The sequence below is a fragment of the Podarcis muralis genome, chromosome 3, assembly GCF_964188315.1.
Source record: "Podarcis muralis chromosome 3, rPodMur119.hap1.1, whole genome shotgun sequence".
Lineage (NCBI taxonomy): Eukaryota > Metazoa > Chordata > Lepidosauria > Squamata > Lacertidae > Podarcis > Podarcis muralis.
The window spans coordinates 74,345,680-74,364,083 of record NC_135657.1 but is presented as its reverse complement, the minus strand read 5'-3'; the positions used below and the strand labels follow the sequence as shown (position 1 = coordinate 74,364,083).

At 43.3% G+C, this 18,404-nt stretch overlaps 1 protein-coding gene across 2 annotated transcripts in view; it reads right to left on the bottom strand.

Moving 5' to 3' along the window:
* The window catches only part of ASCC3 (activating signal cointegrator 1 complex subunit 3), a 205,333-nt gene extending 188,947 nt beyond the window's left edge, over positions 1 to 16,386 (bottom strand). The window contains exons 1-4 of one of the 2 annotated variants that reach the window (XM_028723051.2): positions 16,220 to 16,343; positions 9,807 to 9,955; positions 7,206 to 7,356; positions 1,785 to 2,368 (exon numbers count right to left, since the gene is read on the bottom strand). In XM_028723051.2, coding sequence (XP_028578884.2) covers positions 1,785 to 2,368; positions 7,206 to 7,356; positions 9,807 to 9,896 — 825 coding nt within the window. In that variant the 5' untranslated portion in view covers positions 9,897 to 9,955; positions 16,220 to 16,343. Of the gene's footprint in view, positions 1 to 1,784; positions 2,369 to 7,205; positions 7,357 to 9,806; positions 9,956 to 16,219 lie in introns of both variants that reach the window. The other variant, XM_077926143.1, reaches the window with a different exon arrangement.
* Between the last annotated feature and the right edge of the window lie 2,018 nt (positions 16,387 to 18,404).

The following is an 18,404-nucleotide window of genomic DNA, read 5'->3' as shown; positions in this document are numbered from 1 at the left end:
TTCAAACTACACATCCCCAAACCACATATGTGACCCTCAAGGTCCTAGAGGGTTTAGGAAAGTGCATTTGAAATCAGATGGCACATTCCTAAAAACATAAAGACCACTGACAAAACAAAGCAATTAAATACATTAGTAGCAGGAGATTGTCTAGACCAGGATTCCTCAACCTTGGCCCTCCAGATGTTTTTGGCCTACAACTCCCATGATTCCTAGCTAGCAGAACCAGTGGTTAGGGATGATGGGAATTGTAGTCTCAAAACATCTGGAGGGCTGAGGTTGAGGAAGCCTGGTCTAGACTCTAGAGAGGTGGTCTGGACCCTTGAATGACAAGGGAGTCACCTATATGTTTTGGGGTCTGAAGTGGCAGTCACAGACAAGCAACAAGACCTTGGAGTCATAGTGGACAGCTCAATGAAGATGTCAACCCAATGCACTGTAGCTGTGTAAAAGGCAAATTCCATGCTAAGGACCATTAGGAAAGCAACCAAGAATAAAACTGCCAATATTCTAATGCCATTCTACGAAACTATGGTGCAACTGCAGTTGGAATACTGTGTACAGTTCTGATCTGAAAGCGTATTGCAGAGCTGGGAAAGGTTCAGAAAAGGGCAGCTGAAATGATCAATGGGACAGAGCAACACCCCTGTGTGGAAAGGCTACAGCATTGGGGATTTTTTAGTTTATAGAAAAGGTGAGTAAGAGGCAACATGACAGAAATGTATAAAATAACGCACGGCATGCAGAAAGTGGACAGAGAAACCTTCTCCCTCTAGAACTTGTGGCCATCCAATGAAGCTGGAAGTGGAACTCGCTCTCACGGGAGGCCGTGATGGCCACCAATTGGGTGGTTTTAAAAGAGAATTGGAAAAAGTTATGCAGCACAAGGCAACCAATGGCTTCTTCCCACAGTGACTATGCTTTGCTTCCATTGTTGGAGGCAGTAGGCTTCCTGAAGAGTTTGGATTTGATATCCCGCCTTTCACTCCCTTTAAGGAGTCTCAAAGCGGCTAACATTCTCCTTTCCCTTCCTCCCCCACAACAAACACTCTGTGAGGCGAGTGAGGCTGAGAGACTTCAGAGAAGTGTGACTAGCTCAAGGTCACCCAGCAGCTGCATGTGGAGGAGCGGGGACACCAACCCGGTTCACCAGATTACGAGTCTATTGCTCTTAACCAGTACACCACACTGGCTCTCTCTCCTGGAAACCACAGGAGGGTTTTCATTCAAGTCTTGCCTGTGAGCTTCCCATAGGCATCTGGTTGGCCACTGTGAGAACAGGGGGCTTGATGAGATGGAACACTGGCCTGATCCAGCAGGCGTTTCTGTTCTCTATTTCCCTACTATCTCTCATGAGGCATCCTGTTCTTTACAAAAGAATCAAAAGGGAAACAGCACACAAAACCCAGTTTCTAGGTGTTGGTTTGAAATGCACTTTTTCTCAAAACACAGTAAACCCCTGTTTCATATATTTCCCCATTACAACTATTGTAAGAAGCTGAAGTACTGCCACTCCACAGCAAGTCAGCAGAAAATTACCCCCGGGATTATTCTCAGACCACTTTACAAAGGAGTGGCTTCAAGAAGCAGCAAGCTGTTTCCATATTGTTTTCTCTGACTCTCCCACCTCAGGCCATTCCCAAGGATTTCCTGAGCATCGGGCCAGGCTTATGGGGATGGGGAGAAGAGATGCAGCGGTAGCACGAGGGGGCAATACTTAAGCACGCTCTGATTCCAAGCCATTGATACTTAAGGTAATAACGAAAACATTATGCATACCATACCTCATTCTGAAGCTCATCACCACTTTTATGCGAAGCTAGCATCTCATACAAAGTGCAGCAAAGATCCTCCGTTGTTGGGACTCCAGGGGTTTCTTTTAGTGATTCACTCAGGTACTTTCCAACCTCACACCACAGAAAAGAATCATCCACTTTGTCCAACGACTTCATGCCAGAGCTTTCATCATAGCCATTTGGGAAACGTTCCAAATGGTTATTTAGAAATTTCTTAAAATCCAAGCTAATACCTTTCTGTTCATCCATTTCACCGTTTACTGGCAGTTCTTCAAAGTGATCCAAATCATACATGTCAAAGGAAAACGCGATGTTTTTACCAAAACACAGTTTCCTGTCATCGTTTTTGTCTTCTGTCATCTGCAGAAGGCCAGCTAGCTGATCTTCTGTGAAATGAGAAGCAATCCGATAGGTGGCTTCGCAGGCTTCTGTCGCAGAGGATGAGGGAAAGGGCCCAAACATCTGCTTGATGGCTTTCGTTTCCTCATGACCAACACATTCCTTTGTGTGAAATGTTTTAAAAAGGAAAACAGCACCACTTTCAATGGCTTCTTGACCATTCTCAGATCCCACTGTTCACAGAAAAGAAACCCAGAAAAGGTTATAAATACCTACAGTTTAAACCAGCTACCTTATACAACCACCATATTTGAATGATTGTGACAATCAAGTAAGGGACACAAAGCAAGAATATGAATTGAAGAATAAAACTCTTTTGAAGAACTGAAGTCCTAGGAATTTGACAAATAACAATGATATTCCATTAGATCCAATCTACACTTTATACAGAGCTAATAAGCTGCAGCTAATAAGCAGAGCTAATAACCTGCCAGTATGCATGTATGTGAAGGTTTGAGATGGGTGGGGTGGTTAGGTGCAGAAGGGACATAGTTTTGTAATGCTGCCCTCATTTAAAGCTTCCTGCATGTAATAAACTAGAACAGTGCAAGAAGGCTAGCCTAGCCATCTCCCTAATGTGCTAGGATTATCATAAAAATGGCACCATGCCTCCTACTGATGCTTTTCTAAATGTCTCAGAGATGCTGCTGCAGGTGAATTTCTGAGTTTTTTTCCTTAGGATATAGGCAAGGATGAGCTCCCCCTTTAAGCTAGAATCCCAAAATGCAATTTAGACACTAGAGTCATGAGTTTGATCACTTACCTCCCATCCTTTCAGTTAATGAAGATGACTTCTCGTTCCTATACCAAGGGCTTTGGGTAGTAACTTCAGTTTTCACCCATCCTCTTCCTTGCCTGGTTGTAGCTGATTTTCAGCCCCAGACCAGAATCTGCCACCTTTCTCTGCACCCAGCATTCCCCAATTTGCAAATATAATGTCAATGTGCTCCAATAACTTAAAGAGGAGGTGGGGGAATGAGAAGCTCTACAGCAATGGCTTGACACCATTTCCCCTCAGCACCAGGTAGCACGGCCAATAGCCAGGAATGAGGGGAGCTGTAGTCCTGCAACATATACAAGGCAACATCTACAGGGCCAGAAACAGCAGAGCCTTGACCTAAGTGAGATATGCAATTCCCAGGATATCCTCCCAACCCTACCACCCCAAACCCGTACTTCAGCAGACAAGATATGCAGTCTGCTTTGCCGAAACGGCAATGAATGGGAGCCACAACGATTTTTCAGCACAGGCTTAACATTTGCTCACAAACTTCAAATAATAAATCCATTTTGATCCTTTCGACATTCTTTGTACCACCTTTATTTTATGAGACTGAAAGTAGGACATCAAGGACATCCCATACATCAATGATCTGAATTAATGTTAAGATGTTCTACTGGACAGGTATTATAAGCTACACAAGTCTGAAGTTATACATTTAACACTTCTATATAGAAATATGTTATTCTACAGCTAAAACAGATGCAAATTCACATTGTTAGGTTAAAACAACAAGAAATCGATTTTTACTTATGATCCTTTTCATCAAACACAGGAAGTGGTCGGGAAGTCAGTAGGCATGGGAGGGGATACTGTTTCGTTTTTGTTTTAACTATTTATGTTGTGCTTTTATTCTTTTTTTAATCTTGTGAACTGCCTTCAGATGCCTTCAGATGAAGGATGGTATATAAATTTAATATAATAATAATAATAATAATAATACCTGTGTGCACACATGTATTATCTTATGCATGCCTATGGAAGGAAGGAGGGAGGAAGGAATGGAAGGGAGAGCACAAGCACACAAGCATAGCATCAAGGCTAGGAGTTTCCCAATCTTTCTGGAGTAAAGAGGACCAAAGGACAGATAGCACCGATTCAGCTAGAGTGTTCAGTTCCACTGCTCTTAAAGGGCACAGAGGATACCTGTAGACTTCCAGATGGTGTTCAACTACAACTACCATTACTACACTAGCCATGCTGACTGGCACAATAATTGAAGGACCACAGTTCCTCTAACACTGGAGTACAAGTTGACAAGTAGCCAGAAGGAGAGTTTTTAAGAATCAAGAAGAGACAGGAGGGCTGTGCATACTCTTTTCTGACCAACCACACTTTTGCATAAACTCCACTCCCATTCCACCATGGTTCATTGCTAAGACAGACCATTACTACTCCAGGTCAAAATGAACTTGGGTTTGCTTGTAAATTCACTTTTGAAAAGCTGGTTTTCATCACAGTGAATTTAGGACTAAATTCATATTGGTGTTCTCTAGCGGTCTTCCATCATACAAAACCAGGGCAGAGCAGAAGGGAGGACCAGGAAAGTGAATGACCCACGTGATTTCTGTACTGGTTTCCAATGCAACCTGGGCCTAATTGTCCCAATGACAGCAAGACAGGCAGATTTATACTCCATATCCTCCAAATCTCTTTATGAAAGTAATCTCAGCAGTCAAACTCTGAACATCCTACAGGCACTTCTTATGGTTCAGAAGTGATCCTCCTCTAGCCTGGCTCATGTTACCCAAAGCAGTCAGGCCAGCTGTGAAGGATGTGATTCAGTTACCCAAAAAAGGTAGCTCGTTTCCAAGCAAACACTGGATTACTTTATAGACTACACAGGCTTGCTGTCAGCAGGGAACCTGGTTGCCGCTGGCAACTAGATTTGGCCAAGGTGACCCAGACATTTCCTCTTGCAACCAGGTGAAGCAGAAACCCCAATTTAAAAGATTCCCTAGCAACACAAGTCAAACTCTTTAAAAAACCACACCATTCAGTATGATCACTTCAACACTTCAAAACCTTAGCACTCAGCTCCTCCATTGGCATCTTTTTGGTACACAATCAGGACCCAGTAAGTTAAGAGTAGATGGCCCATGCTCAGAGTGTGGCCTTCAATTTACTTTCCCTTTCCCAGATGCAAAGTGCTAAAGTGAAGTCTATATGTATTGATCTAGAAGAGTCGTATCCCAATTTTTGATCAAATTATTCTCAAACTTTCTTAGATGAGATTTTAATAATGTGTGTGCACAACATGCAGGCAAAAGCCACACAATCCAGCAAACCTTAGTCCCAGCCCGGTATGCTTCCCCTCAGCCCTGTGGTCCAAGGGCCACCGACAGTAGGAACAGAGTGTTCTTTCTGGCTGGGAGGTGGGTGGAAAGAAAGCTTTGTGTATTTCCAGAAGCAGCTGAGGTATGCTGGTGCCTCTCTATCAAATTACTTTGCAATGATTTTGAAGACTATGCAAGATTGCTTACATTAAAGGTATTAGTGGGGAAAATAAGGCACTTTATTAATACAGTGGTACATCGGGTTACATACACTTCAGGTTGCATACGCTTCAGGTTACAGACTCCGCTAACCCCGAAATAGTGTTGCAGGTTAAGAACTTTGCTTCAGGATGAGAACAGAAATTGTGCTCCGGCTGTGCGGCGGCAGTGGGAGGCCCCCTTAGCTAAAGTGGTGCTTCAGATTAAGAACAGTTTCAGGTTAAGTACAGACCTCCGGAATGAATTAAGTATTTAACCCGAGGTACCACTGTACTTGAAGATCTACTTGAAGTAGATAAATAGATACTGCTCTGGTGGGAAGGTAAACGGCGTTTCCGTGCGCTGCTCTAGTTCTCCAGAATGCTGGCCACATGACCAAGAAGCTATCTGCGGACAAACGCGGGCTCCCTCGGCCTATAGAGTGAGATGAGCGCGCAACCCCAGAGTCGTCTGCGACTGGACCTAATGGTCAGGGGTACCTTTACCTTTTCCTTTTAAGGCTAGTATTATGCCTATTTGCTTTTTAATTGTAGTCTTTTCTGATAAGCTTGTCACACTTGCTGCTGAATCTTGCATTTTAATGTATATTTTACATTTTGGGTAAATTTGGGTTACAGACACTTCAGGTTACAGATTCCAGTAACCCAGAAATAGTACCTTGGGTTAAGAACTTTGCTTCAGGATGAGAACAGAAATCGTGCTCCGGCGGCGTGGCAGCAGCGGGAGGCCCCATTAGCTAAAGTGGTGCTTCAGGTTAAGAACAGTTTCAGGTTAAGTACAGACCTCCGGAATGAATTAAGTATTTAACCCGAGGTACCACTGTACTTGAAGATCAAATATTATATCACATACTATTGGGGCGAATTCTGCCAGTAACCATCTCTTGCATTAGGAGCAGAAAGAAAGGAAAGAGGATATAATGGATGTGCCATGGCCTGCACTGTTAGGTGTAGCAATTATGATGCGGCCGGGGCGTGGGGAGGTGGTGTGCCTTGTGCCTTTGTTCAGTTAGTCTGTAAAAGGGAAAACAGCGATGATTATAAGCAGCATGGTGCCTGTGGCTTTTCTAAAGGTACCTATCTGGAATTACACCGCAGTGGGGAGATATTTGGGGTATTAAAACTGTAATCCCAGAACTGAATTTTTTAAAGGTGTTCACTCCAAAGAGAGAGATCCCCCCCCAAAAAAGGTGGTTTTTAAAATGCAAGTATAATAAGGTAACAACTTTTGAGGACTCATCTGCAAAGCTAGCCTAATTTCATCATACCATTAATATCCTACAAATGAGTACCGTATTTTTCGCTCTATAAGACGCACCCGACCATAAAACACACCTAGTTTTTAGAGGAAGAAAAGAAGCAACAAGAAAGTAACGCAAAGCCTCGTGAGCGAAGAGGCAGGAGTGCTCCAGCTGCGCTCAAGAGGCTTTGCGTGGCTATCCCTGAAGCCAGGAGAACAAGAGGGATCGGTGCGCACCAATCCCTCTTGCTCTCCTGGCTTCAGCGATAGCTGCGCAGCCTGCATTCGCTCCATAAGACGCACACACATTTCCCCTTACTTTTTAGGAGGGGGAAGTGCGTCTTATAGAGTGAAAAATTATGGATATGCACAGGAAAATAGGCTTGTAGATGATTAGGAGCCTTTTAAATGTTGCAGCCTTTTGTTCTGCAAGACTAGACTACAGTGTGGCTCAGTCATCTACAAATACTATCCCACTTCTAAATTACCACTTACCTATTTGTTTGGAAGCTTGTAGTATTGTCTTTAAATCTTCAAGTATGGATTGTTTGTTTTCCTTGGCTGAATTTTCATCAACAAAGCTAACTATTTTCTTCCAGGTAAGACCAGAGTTCAGTTGCTCTTCTTGCAATTTGGTTCTTTTATTCTGAAGATATATATAAAACACAAGTAGTCAGAAAGGTTCATTTTCTTTGAAAAAAGGTATTCTATATGGTAAGAAAAGGAATGTTTTCAAATACTTCCAAATGCTACCTACCTATTGCTTAACAGAGCTGAAAGTTCCAAATGCTAGCACATTATTCATGTGTTAAAAATGATTGCTTTTAAAACAACACATAAAAATCTAGTGAAAAATTGCATGCTTGAATTTCACACTGTTCTATTAGTCATTTCAGCATTCATCACTCTTTAGCCATTCCTTTAAACTTGACTGGGGGAAGGGGGGAGGCAAGGAGAGTGGCTGTTGCTGGGCAGTTTAAAGCAGTGATGGCCAAACTTGGCCCTCCAGGTGTTTTGGGACTACAACTCCCATCATCCCTAGCTAACAGGACCAGTGGTCAGGGATAATGGGAATTGTAGTCCCAAAACAGCTGGAGGGCCAAGTTTGGCCATCACTGGTTTAAAGCACTAGTAAGAGATGAGCTTTGGGAGTAGCTTTAATTCTGAACCACTCTTCACTTATGGCTCTATGAATTTGGGTTCTAACCATAGTTAAGGAGTAGGTCTGTGATCAGGCATATTGCTAAGTGATGGGCTAATTTTATCCAAGGATTACAGAATTATAAATTATAGATTAACCCTGGCTAACGAGTATAGTTTTAAATGTTTATAAATCATAGTTAAGCTGAAGGGCCAGGTTTGGAAATTCAACTCTATTAATGATTAACTAAATCATGGCTTATAAACCATGCCAATCTCTAATGATTGACAATGGGATTCATGAATCATCTTCTATCTAAAATTTGACTTCTCCCTATTTTTTCCCCTGCCCAATCTTCGCCTTCCCCAAACCCCTCTCTGATTTGGGAAACTCTGAAATACAACTGACTGATCCATCCTATACCATTTCCCCCCTTTTTCAAAAGGACCCCACTGGAGAATGTAAACAATTCTCCTTCTCCATCACTGATACCACCCTTCATTCCAGCAGCCAATCACAGTCCCTTTTTGAGATTCTTTCCATTCTCATGCAGTTTAGGGGGGGGGGGGCTGCTATTGCCATAAAAAACAGCCACCTAAAAAAAGCTGCACAGATTATTATTAAATAGAGCTAGTATTCCAACTCTTCTTTGAGAGCCATCAGAAGATTATTTAAGAAAAAATGCATTAAAGTGCTGTACAGTATGTTCCTTAAATTTATGCTATATTAGTTGTTGCTGATGCTTGTTTCAGTGAATGGATTCTCTTTTAATGGTTCATTTAGTAGTGCACTTACACAATTTCAAATGACATGAAAAGAGAGGGCCAAATTGATGCTCTAGTTATAGTGATGAAAGAATGGAATAGAGGTAAGATTAGAGGAGTTACTCTGGGCTTATAGCGACATGACGGAAATCAGAATCAGCTCTGAAGTGCTTGGGTAGGTGTACGCGTAGGCGTAGATGGCATCTCAGTATCAAATTGCCAGATGCCAATTTGTTTCTTTTCAATTTACTTTGAACAGAAGATGCCATTGGCTGGCAATGACTATTTGTGCTATTTTGCCTTTTGTTTCAGGAGTGTCTGCTATTGGTTAAAAGTTTTAGCTTTTCACTTTCTAGAGAGATCAGCAGCTCTATCGCCATAGCCCATTAAAAACAAAGCAAAAGGATTACAGTGATACCTCTGGATGCGAACGGGATCCGTTCCGGAGCCCCGATCGCATCCTGAAGCAAACGCAACCTGCGTCCACGAGTCTGCTGTGCGCAAGTCGCGATTTGCTGCTTCCACGCATGCGTGTGAAGTTATTTTGAGCGTCTGCGCATGCGCGAGCGGCGAAACCCGGAAGTAATGCGCTCCGTTACTTCCGGGTCGCCACAGAGCGCAACCCAAAAAGGCTTAACCTGAAGCAACTTCAACCCGAGCTATGACTTTATTTTCTCATGTAAGCCCAGTGATGTGGGTTTTCCAGAAAGTTTGTTCTGTTTTAGCCTGCCACTCCACTCATGAGCCTGGTAGGACCTCAGATCTCATGGCATCCCCCATGGTTTGCCTAATTTGGCCCAGGGGCTAGACATTACACTTGCCTGCTCTATAGATTACTGGTTGGCCAGTGACAGACTGAAGGTCAGAACTAACCCATAGAATATCACACTCTGGTATGTCCACAGATGCTAGCAATGGAAAACTGTAGAAAAATACTGCACGCACATACAACTGTGTGACATTAAAATGACTTTTCGAAGTTACAAAATTTATGGGACTACTGCATCCCTTCAGAGCTCTATCCTCTCCTGTGTGAGCTTTAAAAAAAGATTAATGGGGGTTTTTTTTGGGGGGGGGAATACATAAAGTACATAATTTGAAGCAAAGCTGTTGACAAAATGACAGAATATAATAAGCAACTAAAAACATTAAAATAATTCTCAATATTTAAGGTCTGAACAAATAAATTACCGTTAAGTCAGCAGATTCTTCACTGTAATCATCTTGTTTAGTGACATTTGAAAAGGAGCGCAGGGCTCCTGTTAGGCGAGGAAGGGCCATTTATTACCCATTCAGTGATCCATATGATGAGACATTAAATTCATCTCCAACAGGTAAACCTCCAAAAAGAACATCAAAATCACAGTTAAGTTTGGGAACTTCTCAGTTTAAGCAAATAAACTATTTTATGCAAACAAATGGATGTACACTCAGAGCCTCTTGTCTATAGCCTATGAAAATTCTTGAAGAACAGGTGAGATCCCTACAGACTGGAGACAGGCAAACGTTGTCCCCATCTTAGAACCGTACAATCATAGAATCATAGAGTTGGAAGGTACTCTGAGGATCATTTAGTCTAAACCCCTACAACACAAAAATATGCAGCTGTCCCATACCAGGGACTGAACCTTTGACCCTGGCATTATCAGCACCATGCTCTAACCAGCTGAGCTATCAAAAAGATATCTTCAAAAAGTGGGGGGGAAGAAAACCCAGGTCACCAACCAGTCACCTTGACATCGATAGCAGGAAAGGTCCTAGAGCACATACCGTATTTTTTGCTCTATAAGACTCACTTTTTCCCTCCTAAAAAGTAAGGGGAAATGTGTGTGCATCTTATGGAGCGAATGCAGGCTGCGCAGCTATCCCAGAAGTCAGAACAGCAAGAGGGATCGCTGCTTTCACTGCGCAGTGATCCCTCTTGCTGTTCTGGCTTCTGAAATTCAGAATATTTTTTTTCTTGTTTTCCTCCTCCAAAAACTAGGTGTGTCTTGTGGTCTGGTGCATCTTATAGAGCGAAAAATATGGTAATTAAACAGTCGGTCTGTGAGCACTTAGAAAAGCATGCTGTGATTATTACAACCCAGCATAGTTTCTCAAAAGAAGTAATGTCACATGAATCTCATGTGAAAAGAATCTAGGGGTCTTGGTAGACAGACCACAAGCTGCACCAACAGAAGTATAGTGTCCTGATCAAGGGAAATAATACTACTGCTCTATTTTCCCTTGGTCAGACCATACCTGGGGCACTATGTCCAGTTCTGGGTACCACAATTTAAGAAGGATGTTGACAAGCTAAACTGTGTGCAAAGGAGGGCAGCCAAGATGATCAAGGGTCTGGAAACTGAGCCTTATGAGGAGCGGTTGAGGGAAGCGGATATGTTTGGCCTGGAAAAGAGGAGACTGAGAGGAGATATGATAGCCATCTTCAAATATCTAAAGGGCTGTCACATGAAAGATGGAGCAAGCTTGTTTTCTCCTGCTCCAAAGGGTAGAACCCAGACCGATGGCTTCAAGTTACAAGAAAGGAGATTCCAACTAAACATCAGGAAGAACTTTCTGACAATAAGAGCTTTTTAACAGTGGAATAGATTCCCTTGGAGGGTGATGGACTCCCCTCCCTTGGAGGTTTTCAAGCAGAGGTTGGATTGCCATCTGCCATGGGTGCACTGCAGGGGGCTGGACTAGATGATCTTCGGGATCCCTTCCAACTCTGCAATTCTATGATTCTGTGTATAGGATCATACTTCGTCTTAAACCAGCAGACAAGAACTTTAGTAAAAAGAAATTACTTTAAATTATTTTATTAAATAATATAACACAAGCAGCATTATAAACGTATTATAAAATGATAAATTCATTTTCACTAATTAACAGATAAAGCATACATTCACTGAGGAGGCAAATAACATCAGGAATTTTATGGTACAGCAGCAGCTAAGTCATACTGTGCCAATGACTGAATACATTTCCTTAGGCTCCAACTGTATTCATATTTACCGGGGAGTAAGTCCCACCGAACTCAATGGAGGTGACTTCCAAGTAGATATTAAAGGACTACATTATTAACATCTGATTTATTATGTGGGAATGATAAGCCTATCCCCAAAAATCAACACATGTACACAGAATACCATCTGTATTTTTGACAGAGAATAGCCGCAATTGATACCCCACTAAATTTCAAGCTGTAAAAGTTATTTTACATTTGGTGTATAATCAGTCTATAAAATGGAAATCATATGGGTGCAGCAGCCTTAGATACTCCAGTAGAGAAGGTTTTAGTAGTGAATGATGAGGTGCTGTGGCAAAGCCAACCTGATGCTGCCTTTACATTGCACATGCACCACACTGAGCTCCTGCTGCCTTGGCCCCTCCCTTCTCAGAAAGCCCCAGCAACCTGCTGCGTTGAGGAGCAGGAAACACAATGGAGAACCACATTCTCCACCTTACCAGCCATTCCTAGAAGGGTCCAAAGTCTAAGACAGGTATAGGCAAACTCGGCCCTCCAGATGTTCTGGGACTACAACTCCCATCATCCCTCACCACTGGTCCTGTTATCTAGGGATGATGGGAGTTGTAGTCCCAAAACACCTGGAGGGCCGAGTTTGCCTATGCCTGGTTTAGGATCACAAAATGCACACAACATTGTATACTTGGTAGCAACTTAACATAACATTGGCTCCCTGCCAACTGCAGTTTGTAAACTGAGATCCAGGCTAAGGAAAACGCACTTCCCTCATTGTCTGGTGCATATATTCCCATTTCCCTCCAACCATATTCAGCATTAAACATGATTTAGCTTTACAGTTTCACCTGTACAAATCATGGTTAACACTAACCAGGTTGTTCCTTAACCATTTGAAAATACGTTTCACTGCCCAGTGTAACTTGTTTGAGTCAGCTTTGGGGCAGATGTAATACTGAACTGTAATTATGGCTAATGAGGGGATAGGGATTTGCACCAGATGGAAGAACAGAGTTAAGTATGTGTTCCCAAGGCTGGCTCTGAATTTGTAAAATACACAAAGCCAACATTACATCTTTACCAGGTCAATCATGGAAAGGAAATGTCAATGATTTAAGACGTGCTGATTTTGTATGCATAAATACGTTCAGGACTGCATTAACTCAGAAGAGATGTGGTGCCACAAAGGGCTACAGGAGCAAGGAAAGTCACCTCTCATTGCCCTTCCACCAGTGGAAGCTCCCATGAACAAAATTCTACTCATGGGATACTCCAACCACCAGGAGCAAACTGAAGATCCACATCAATATCTTTTCCTTAAAAGAAATTGTTGAAACTATCAAGCAACTGGAAGACTTCAGCACCCGGCAAATTGAAAAGGCTTAAATTCTTCAAGCAAGACTTTAGCAAGCCAAGTGAGTAGGGAACAAGCCCTGCTTCATGCCATCATCTCCAAAGCAAACCAAATAGCTGTGCTCTCAAATAGGAATAAAAGTAGTAGGAATAAAACCTACATACACATACGTAAGGCCAGTCACCAAGAACTTCCCAGGTTCCTGTCTCCTCTCTCCTGGGCATGTCATTCTCTCTTACCATTGCAATTTTCAAAGCCATCAAGAACATAAAACTCTTTTAGCTCCTCTGCTAACTGAAGAGCTTTTCTCATACTTTCTTATGGCCTTGGATCATGCAGTACTGGATCACCCACTTATAGTCAAGAGACTTTTAATGCTCCTGCAGAAGAGCACATTCTTTACACCAACAATTAATTTTCCATTTTGGGGACTACTTGCTACCTAGGATTTTTCCAGCCTTTGCAAAACTTACACAGAAGAGATTTTAGTTAGACGGATAACATGTGGACATGATGCTGTTATCAAGTCCTTTTGTTCCACCTTCATTTGTCAAGTCTTACTTGGTCCAAAAGCTCTCTGGATGGAAACAGAAGTACCACTTGCTTTACTCAGCTGCCAAGTATGGAGAGAATGCTTTTCCTATCCTCAGAAAATTTTACTGGAACTTCACTACACAACCAGTTGAGTGCCTATTTATGGTAGAATAAGCTGGAAACCAAAACAACTTCAACAACAAATCAAAAGATTAAAGCAGCATATACCTTTCTTACTGATATTTATAATGGCTTCTCTTGCAAAGACATACACTCTTGAGTGTATGTCTGCAAAACACCCAAAAGCTACTTATTAGTAATCTTTCACCCACTATGTCTGCCTTGTTTTCATTTTACTATAAACAATCAAAAGATTATTTATTTTATTCCTACTTAACATAATTTGTATACAGTGGTACCTCAGGTTAAGAACTTAATTCGTTCTGGAGGTCTGTTCTTAACCTGAGGTACCACTTTAGCTAATGAGGCCTCCCGCTGCGCCGCCAGAGCACGATTTCTGTTCTCATTATTTTATTTGACGCTACAGAGTAACAGAGCAACGGAAGAGGGGGGCAGGGACTTTCGCACCATTGCTTTTCACTGCCACCGATCAAGAGGGACCAGTGTCCAGTAGGTAAACATTTGGCGCCTCCCAGAATTCGGAGCCTGGGTACACCACACCCCTTGCACCCCCAGGTAAAGACGGCCCTGGGGGCCACATTGGCTGACTGTTCTGTACAGTGGTACCTCGGGTTAAGAACTTAATTCATTCTGGAGGTCCGTTCTTAACCTGAAACTGTTCTTAACCTGAGGTACCACTTTAGCTAATGGGGCCTCCCGCTGCTGCCACGCCGCCGGAGCACGATTTCTGTTCTCATCCTGAAGCAAAGTTCTTAACCCGAGGTACTATTTCTGGGTTACTGGAATCTGTAACCTGAAGTGTCTGTAACCCAAATTTACCCAAAATTTAAAATATACATTAAAATGCAAGATTCAGCAGCAAGTGTGACAAGCCTATCAGAAAAGACTACAATTAAAAAGCAAATAGGCATAATACTAGCCTTAAAAGGAAAAGGTAAAGGTACCCCTGACCGTTAGGTCCAGTCGCAGACAACTCTGGGGTTGCGCGCTCATCTCACTCTATAGGCCGAGGGAGCCCGTGTTTGTCCACAGATAGCTTCTGGGTCATGTGGCCAGTATTCTGGAGAACCAGAGCAGCGCACGGAAATGCCGTTTACCTTCCCACCGGAGCAGTATCTATTTATCTACTTGCATTTTGACGTGCTTTCGAACTGCTAGGTGGGCAGGAGCTGGGACCGAGCAACGGGAGCTCACTCCGTCACGGGGATTCAAGCTGCCAACCCTCTGATTGGTAAGCCCTAGACTCAGTGGTTTAGACCACAGCGCTTTACATATTCTTGATATAGGCAGCTACCTTATACCAGGTTAGACTATTTTACAACTAACCCAGTGTCGTCTACTCAGACTCGGAGGTTCTTGCCAGTGTCTCTGGTAAAGATCTTTGCCGTCACCTGCCTGATCCATTTAACTAGAAATGCCAAGGGGCATGTAAAGTGTGTGTTCTGCCACTGATGTACCTCTGAGCCTCCCCAGATTATATAATCGGGAGTATTGAGAACACGTTTTATGTAGCCTGAGTAACAAATATACCAAAGGTAACCATCTTCATTGGCTTGATGGCCACATTCACTCTGGGGCTGCATGTCAGCAGTGGGTGTGGTCAAAAGTGGAAATGGCCACCCACCCTCTTGCACACCTCTACACACACAAGGATACAAAACCAATTTCCCACCTTTTCAGCTGATCCATGCAGATGAACTAACTGAGAAGCAGCAATCTGTGTGGAATGGGACTATTTCTCCACTTAGCAAATAATCAATGTGATGCACAGGGAGGAAGTGATGTTGAGCTCTCTGCTGACTCGTGTGCTGTATCTACTTTTTTATTCTACAACCACTGCCAAAATCAGTGGGGTGGGGAACTGCTTGGAGATGTGTTAGATTAGAACCTTATATAGCACCTATGGTGGGGGCAGTACTATTAAAATGCACTAATTGGCTCAAGGCCATCTACTTTGACTTAGTCACTGGGAGCCTGAATGGGGATGGGGAAAAGTAGCAAGTCATGATGTCTTTTTCCAAATATGCACCTATCCGCAAGTAGGAAGCCCGGGGCTCTCGCAGGCAGCCCGATTTAAGAGACGTCAGGCTCAGTTTTCCTTTAACTTGCAATGCCAGTCGCTTACCCCACCCCCCAGCGGTGACAAAAGCGGTCCCTTGCTACTTGTTGATCTGCCCCGTTACCCAATGGACTTTACTCCCAAACGGCCACGAACAGGACCAGAGAGAAATGGGAGTCTTGCCTGCAATAATAAACACGACCGGGACCGAGAGGTAACCCTCACAACCGAAGTGTCCCTAGACCAAAGTCGCACCCGAGTAAACGGGCGCGCAGGGCTGGGCTATAAAAGGCTGCGATCCCCGTCGTCTTCCTGGGGAGCGTGAACCACTGAATCCCGTGGCTACAAGAAGGGAGGGAAGCCACGAGAAGCGAGGGACGGGCCGGAGACTGTCGCTGCCTGGCTCCGATCCCGGCGGGAAGCCCTGCCCTGGGGGCGCCGGGGCTCAGCAGGGCTGAGTCTTTCTCTCTCCCTCACACTGCGGGCGCCTCCTGCTCAGCCCCAGCCGAGAAGCGGCTCCGTCCGGCAGCAGCTGCTGCCCGGCTTACCTTCTTGGCTTTGCTGCCACGCCGCTTCTCTCCCATGGAGGGCCGACGCTTGCTATTTCGACCGAGCCGCTTCCGGGTTCCTCTACTCGCGCAGCCGCGTTCCTCCCCTTCCGCCGGTTTTGCCGGCTGGGCCGAGGGGGCGCCGCGCCGCTTGCGGAAAGCGCGGTGACGGCGGCGCTTCGGCCGAGGCGTCAGCCAATGAACGTCCCCTCGTTATGGAAGGCTCCGCCCCCTCTATCCTCAACACTTCGACGTGCGCAAACCGCCGACTTTCTCTTTCGTTTCCTGATGCGCCCCAGAGCTGAAGGCCAAATCTGCTGCCGGCAGGAAGACAGGAGGGGGAACCCTGGTTCCGCCTCTGCTTGCGGGATAATAGTGGCAGCTGCCTATATATAGGGAACAAGCGAAATTCAGCAGCGACAGCCTGCTGCTTCTCAGTTGCCAACCGCACGTTCTGCGTGCAGAAGATGCCAGGTTCAATTTCTGGCATCTCCGGGTATAAATAATAAATTATTATTAATTATTATAGTAGGGTTGGGAATGACTCGTGTCTAAAACCCTGGAGAGATGCTGCCGGTCGTCAGACAATGCTGAGCTAAATGGAACAGTGAATGGTTTGACTCGGTATAAGACACCTTATTGCAAACGAGTCGTCAGCAATAAGTTTTTTGTTTGTTTGTTTTTAAAGCACCCAAAAACTTTAAATACAGATTAAATAGAGGGAAGTGGGGATACGGGCTGCCGTTTTGATGCTTATGACATTGTGTTGACACTGCAAAAAAAGTCTGTGACTCCACAAAGAGCACACATCTGGAAGCAGAGAGAGAGAGAGAATGATTCTCTGAAACATCATATCAATCAGGAACTGGACCAGAAGTGGAATTTTCCACTTTTTAATGTCAATTTCATTACATAGATTATGAAGGCCTGTCATGTGGGTTTACCTATTTAGGAAAAGGTATAACTTGGATTTCTTGACTCGGGTGACTTTGACACATTTCAGGACATTCTTTGAAACATTCCAGCTGTGCATAGATCTGCAGAGCAAGTCAAGCCGTTTGACCAATGGATTTGAGCATAGTATTGTGACCAGAGATTGTAATTAATAAACTTCTTTAAATGCCTTAAGGCTTTTCTCCCTTCATACACTGCATGACATCAAAGGTTGTGTCTTAAATCTATAAGTTCTAATTTGAAAGTGAAAAAACTCTTGATTCCACCACCACCCCACACAGCTAGTTTGGTGCTACCCTATTTTTACTATACATGTCTTTCAGTGGGTTTTATGTAAGTAGAAAAAATATTTCTCACAACTTTTTCTTCTTAATTTTTCAAAGTTCTATATCTAAACACTCTCTCATGTTACAGCCAGGCTGTTGTCCAATATATAATAAGAACTGAAGCTCCAGCCAAAAGAAAAGCATGAATGACAGAGGTGATTGTGGTGGGGAGGGGAAAGCAGGCAGATAAAGCCAAATACACAGGCTTCCCTTTGACAGACCTCTGTTCAGATCACAGTGTACAGAGTTTAGTGACATGACGTGCTGTTGCTTGATATGTCAAATGTGTCACCATGACTGGACTACAATTTTAATTCTGCAGTGCACTATGTGGAAGACATCTACTATTAAGCTACCACATGGGGATTTTTTCCACTGGTTTGTTTTAATGTCACTAGGTGCAAGATCCAAGTTTTTATTTATTAATTTATTATTTATTTATTATTAATATACTTGTATTAAACAGAACATTATAATTTTAAAAAAACATAATTTATTATTATTATATTCATTTGTGAATTGCATCCCATGAGACATCCCAGAGTTCATGTAGCTTACATGAAAGTAAATAAATAGGTTTCGGTCACTATAAAGAGGACATTCTATGCCCTTTCAAAATGTGTTGGGGGATTATTGGGTTGTTTTTATTTTGATTATGTATTTTGTGGTTTTATATTCTGATTTTAGTCTGTTAACCACCTTGAGACCTGTGGATATAGGGAATAATAATAATAATAGTAATAGTAATAGTAGTTAGAGGCTACCTATAACACCATGCTAGGTAATACAAAGCTGGCAGAAGCCAGGCAGTACAATGTTTACTAGCTGCTGTTAGTGCTGCAAAGGGTGAGGAAGGTAGAAGCCTCCTTTCATGAGAGACAACAACCTGCCTCCCATTGGCCACC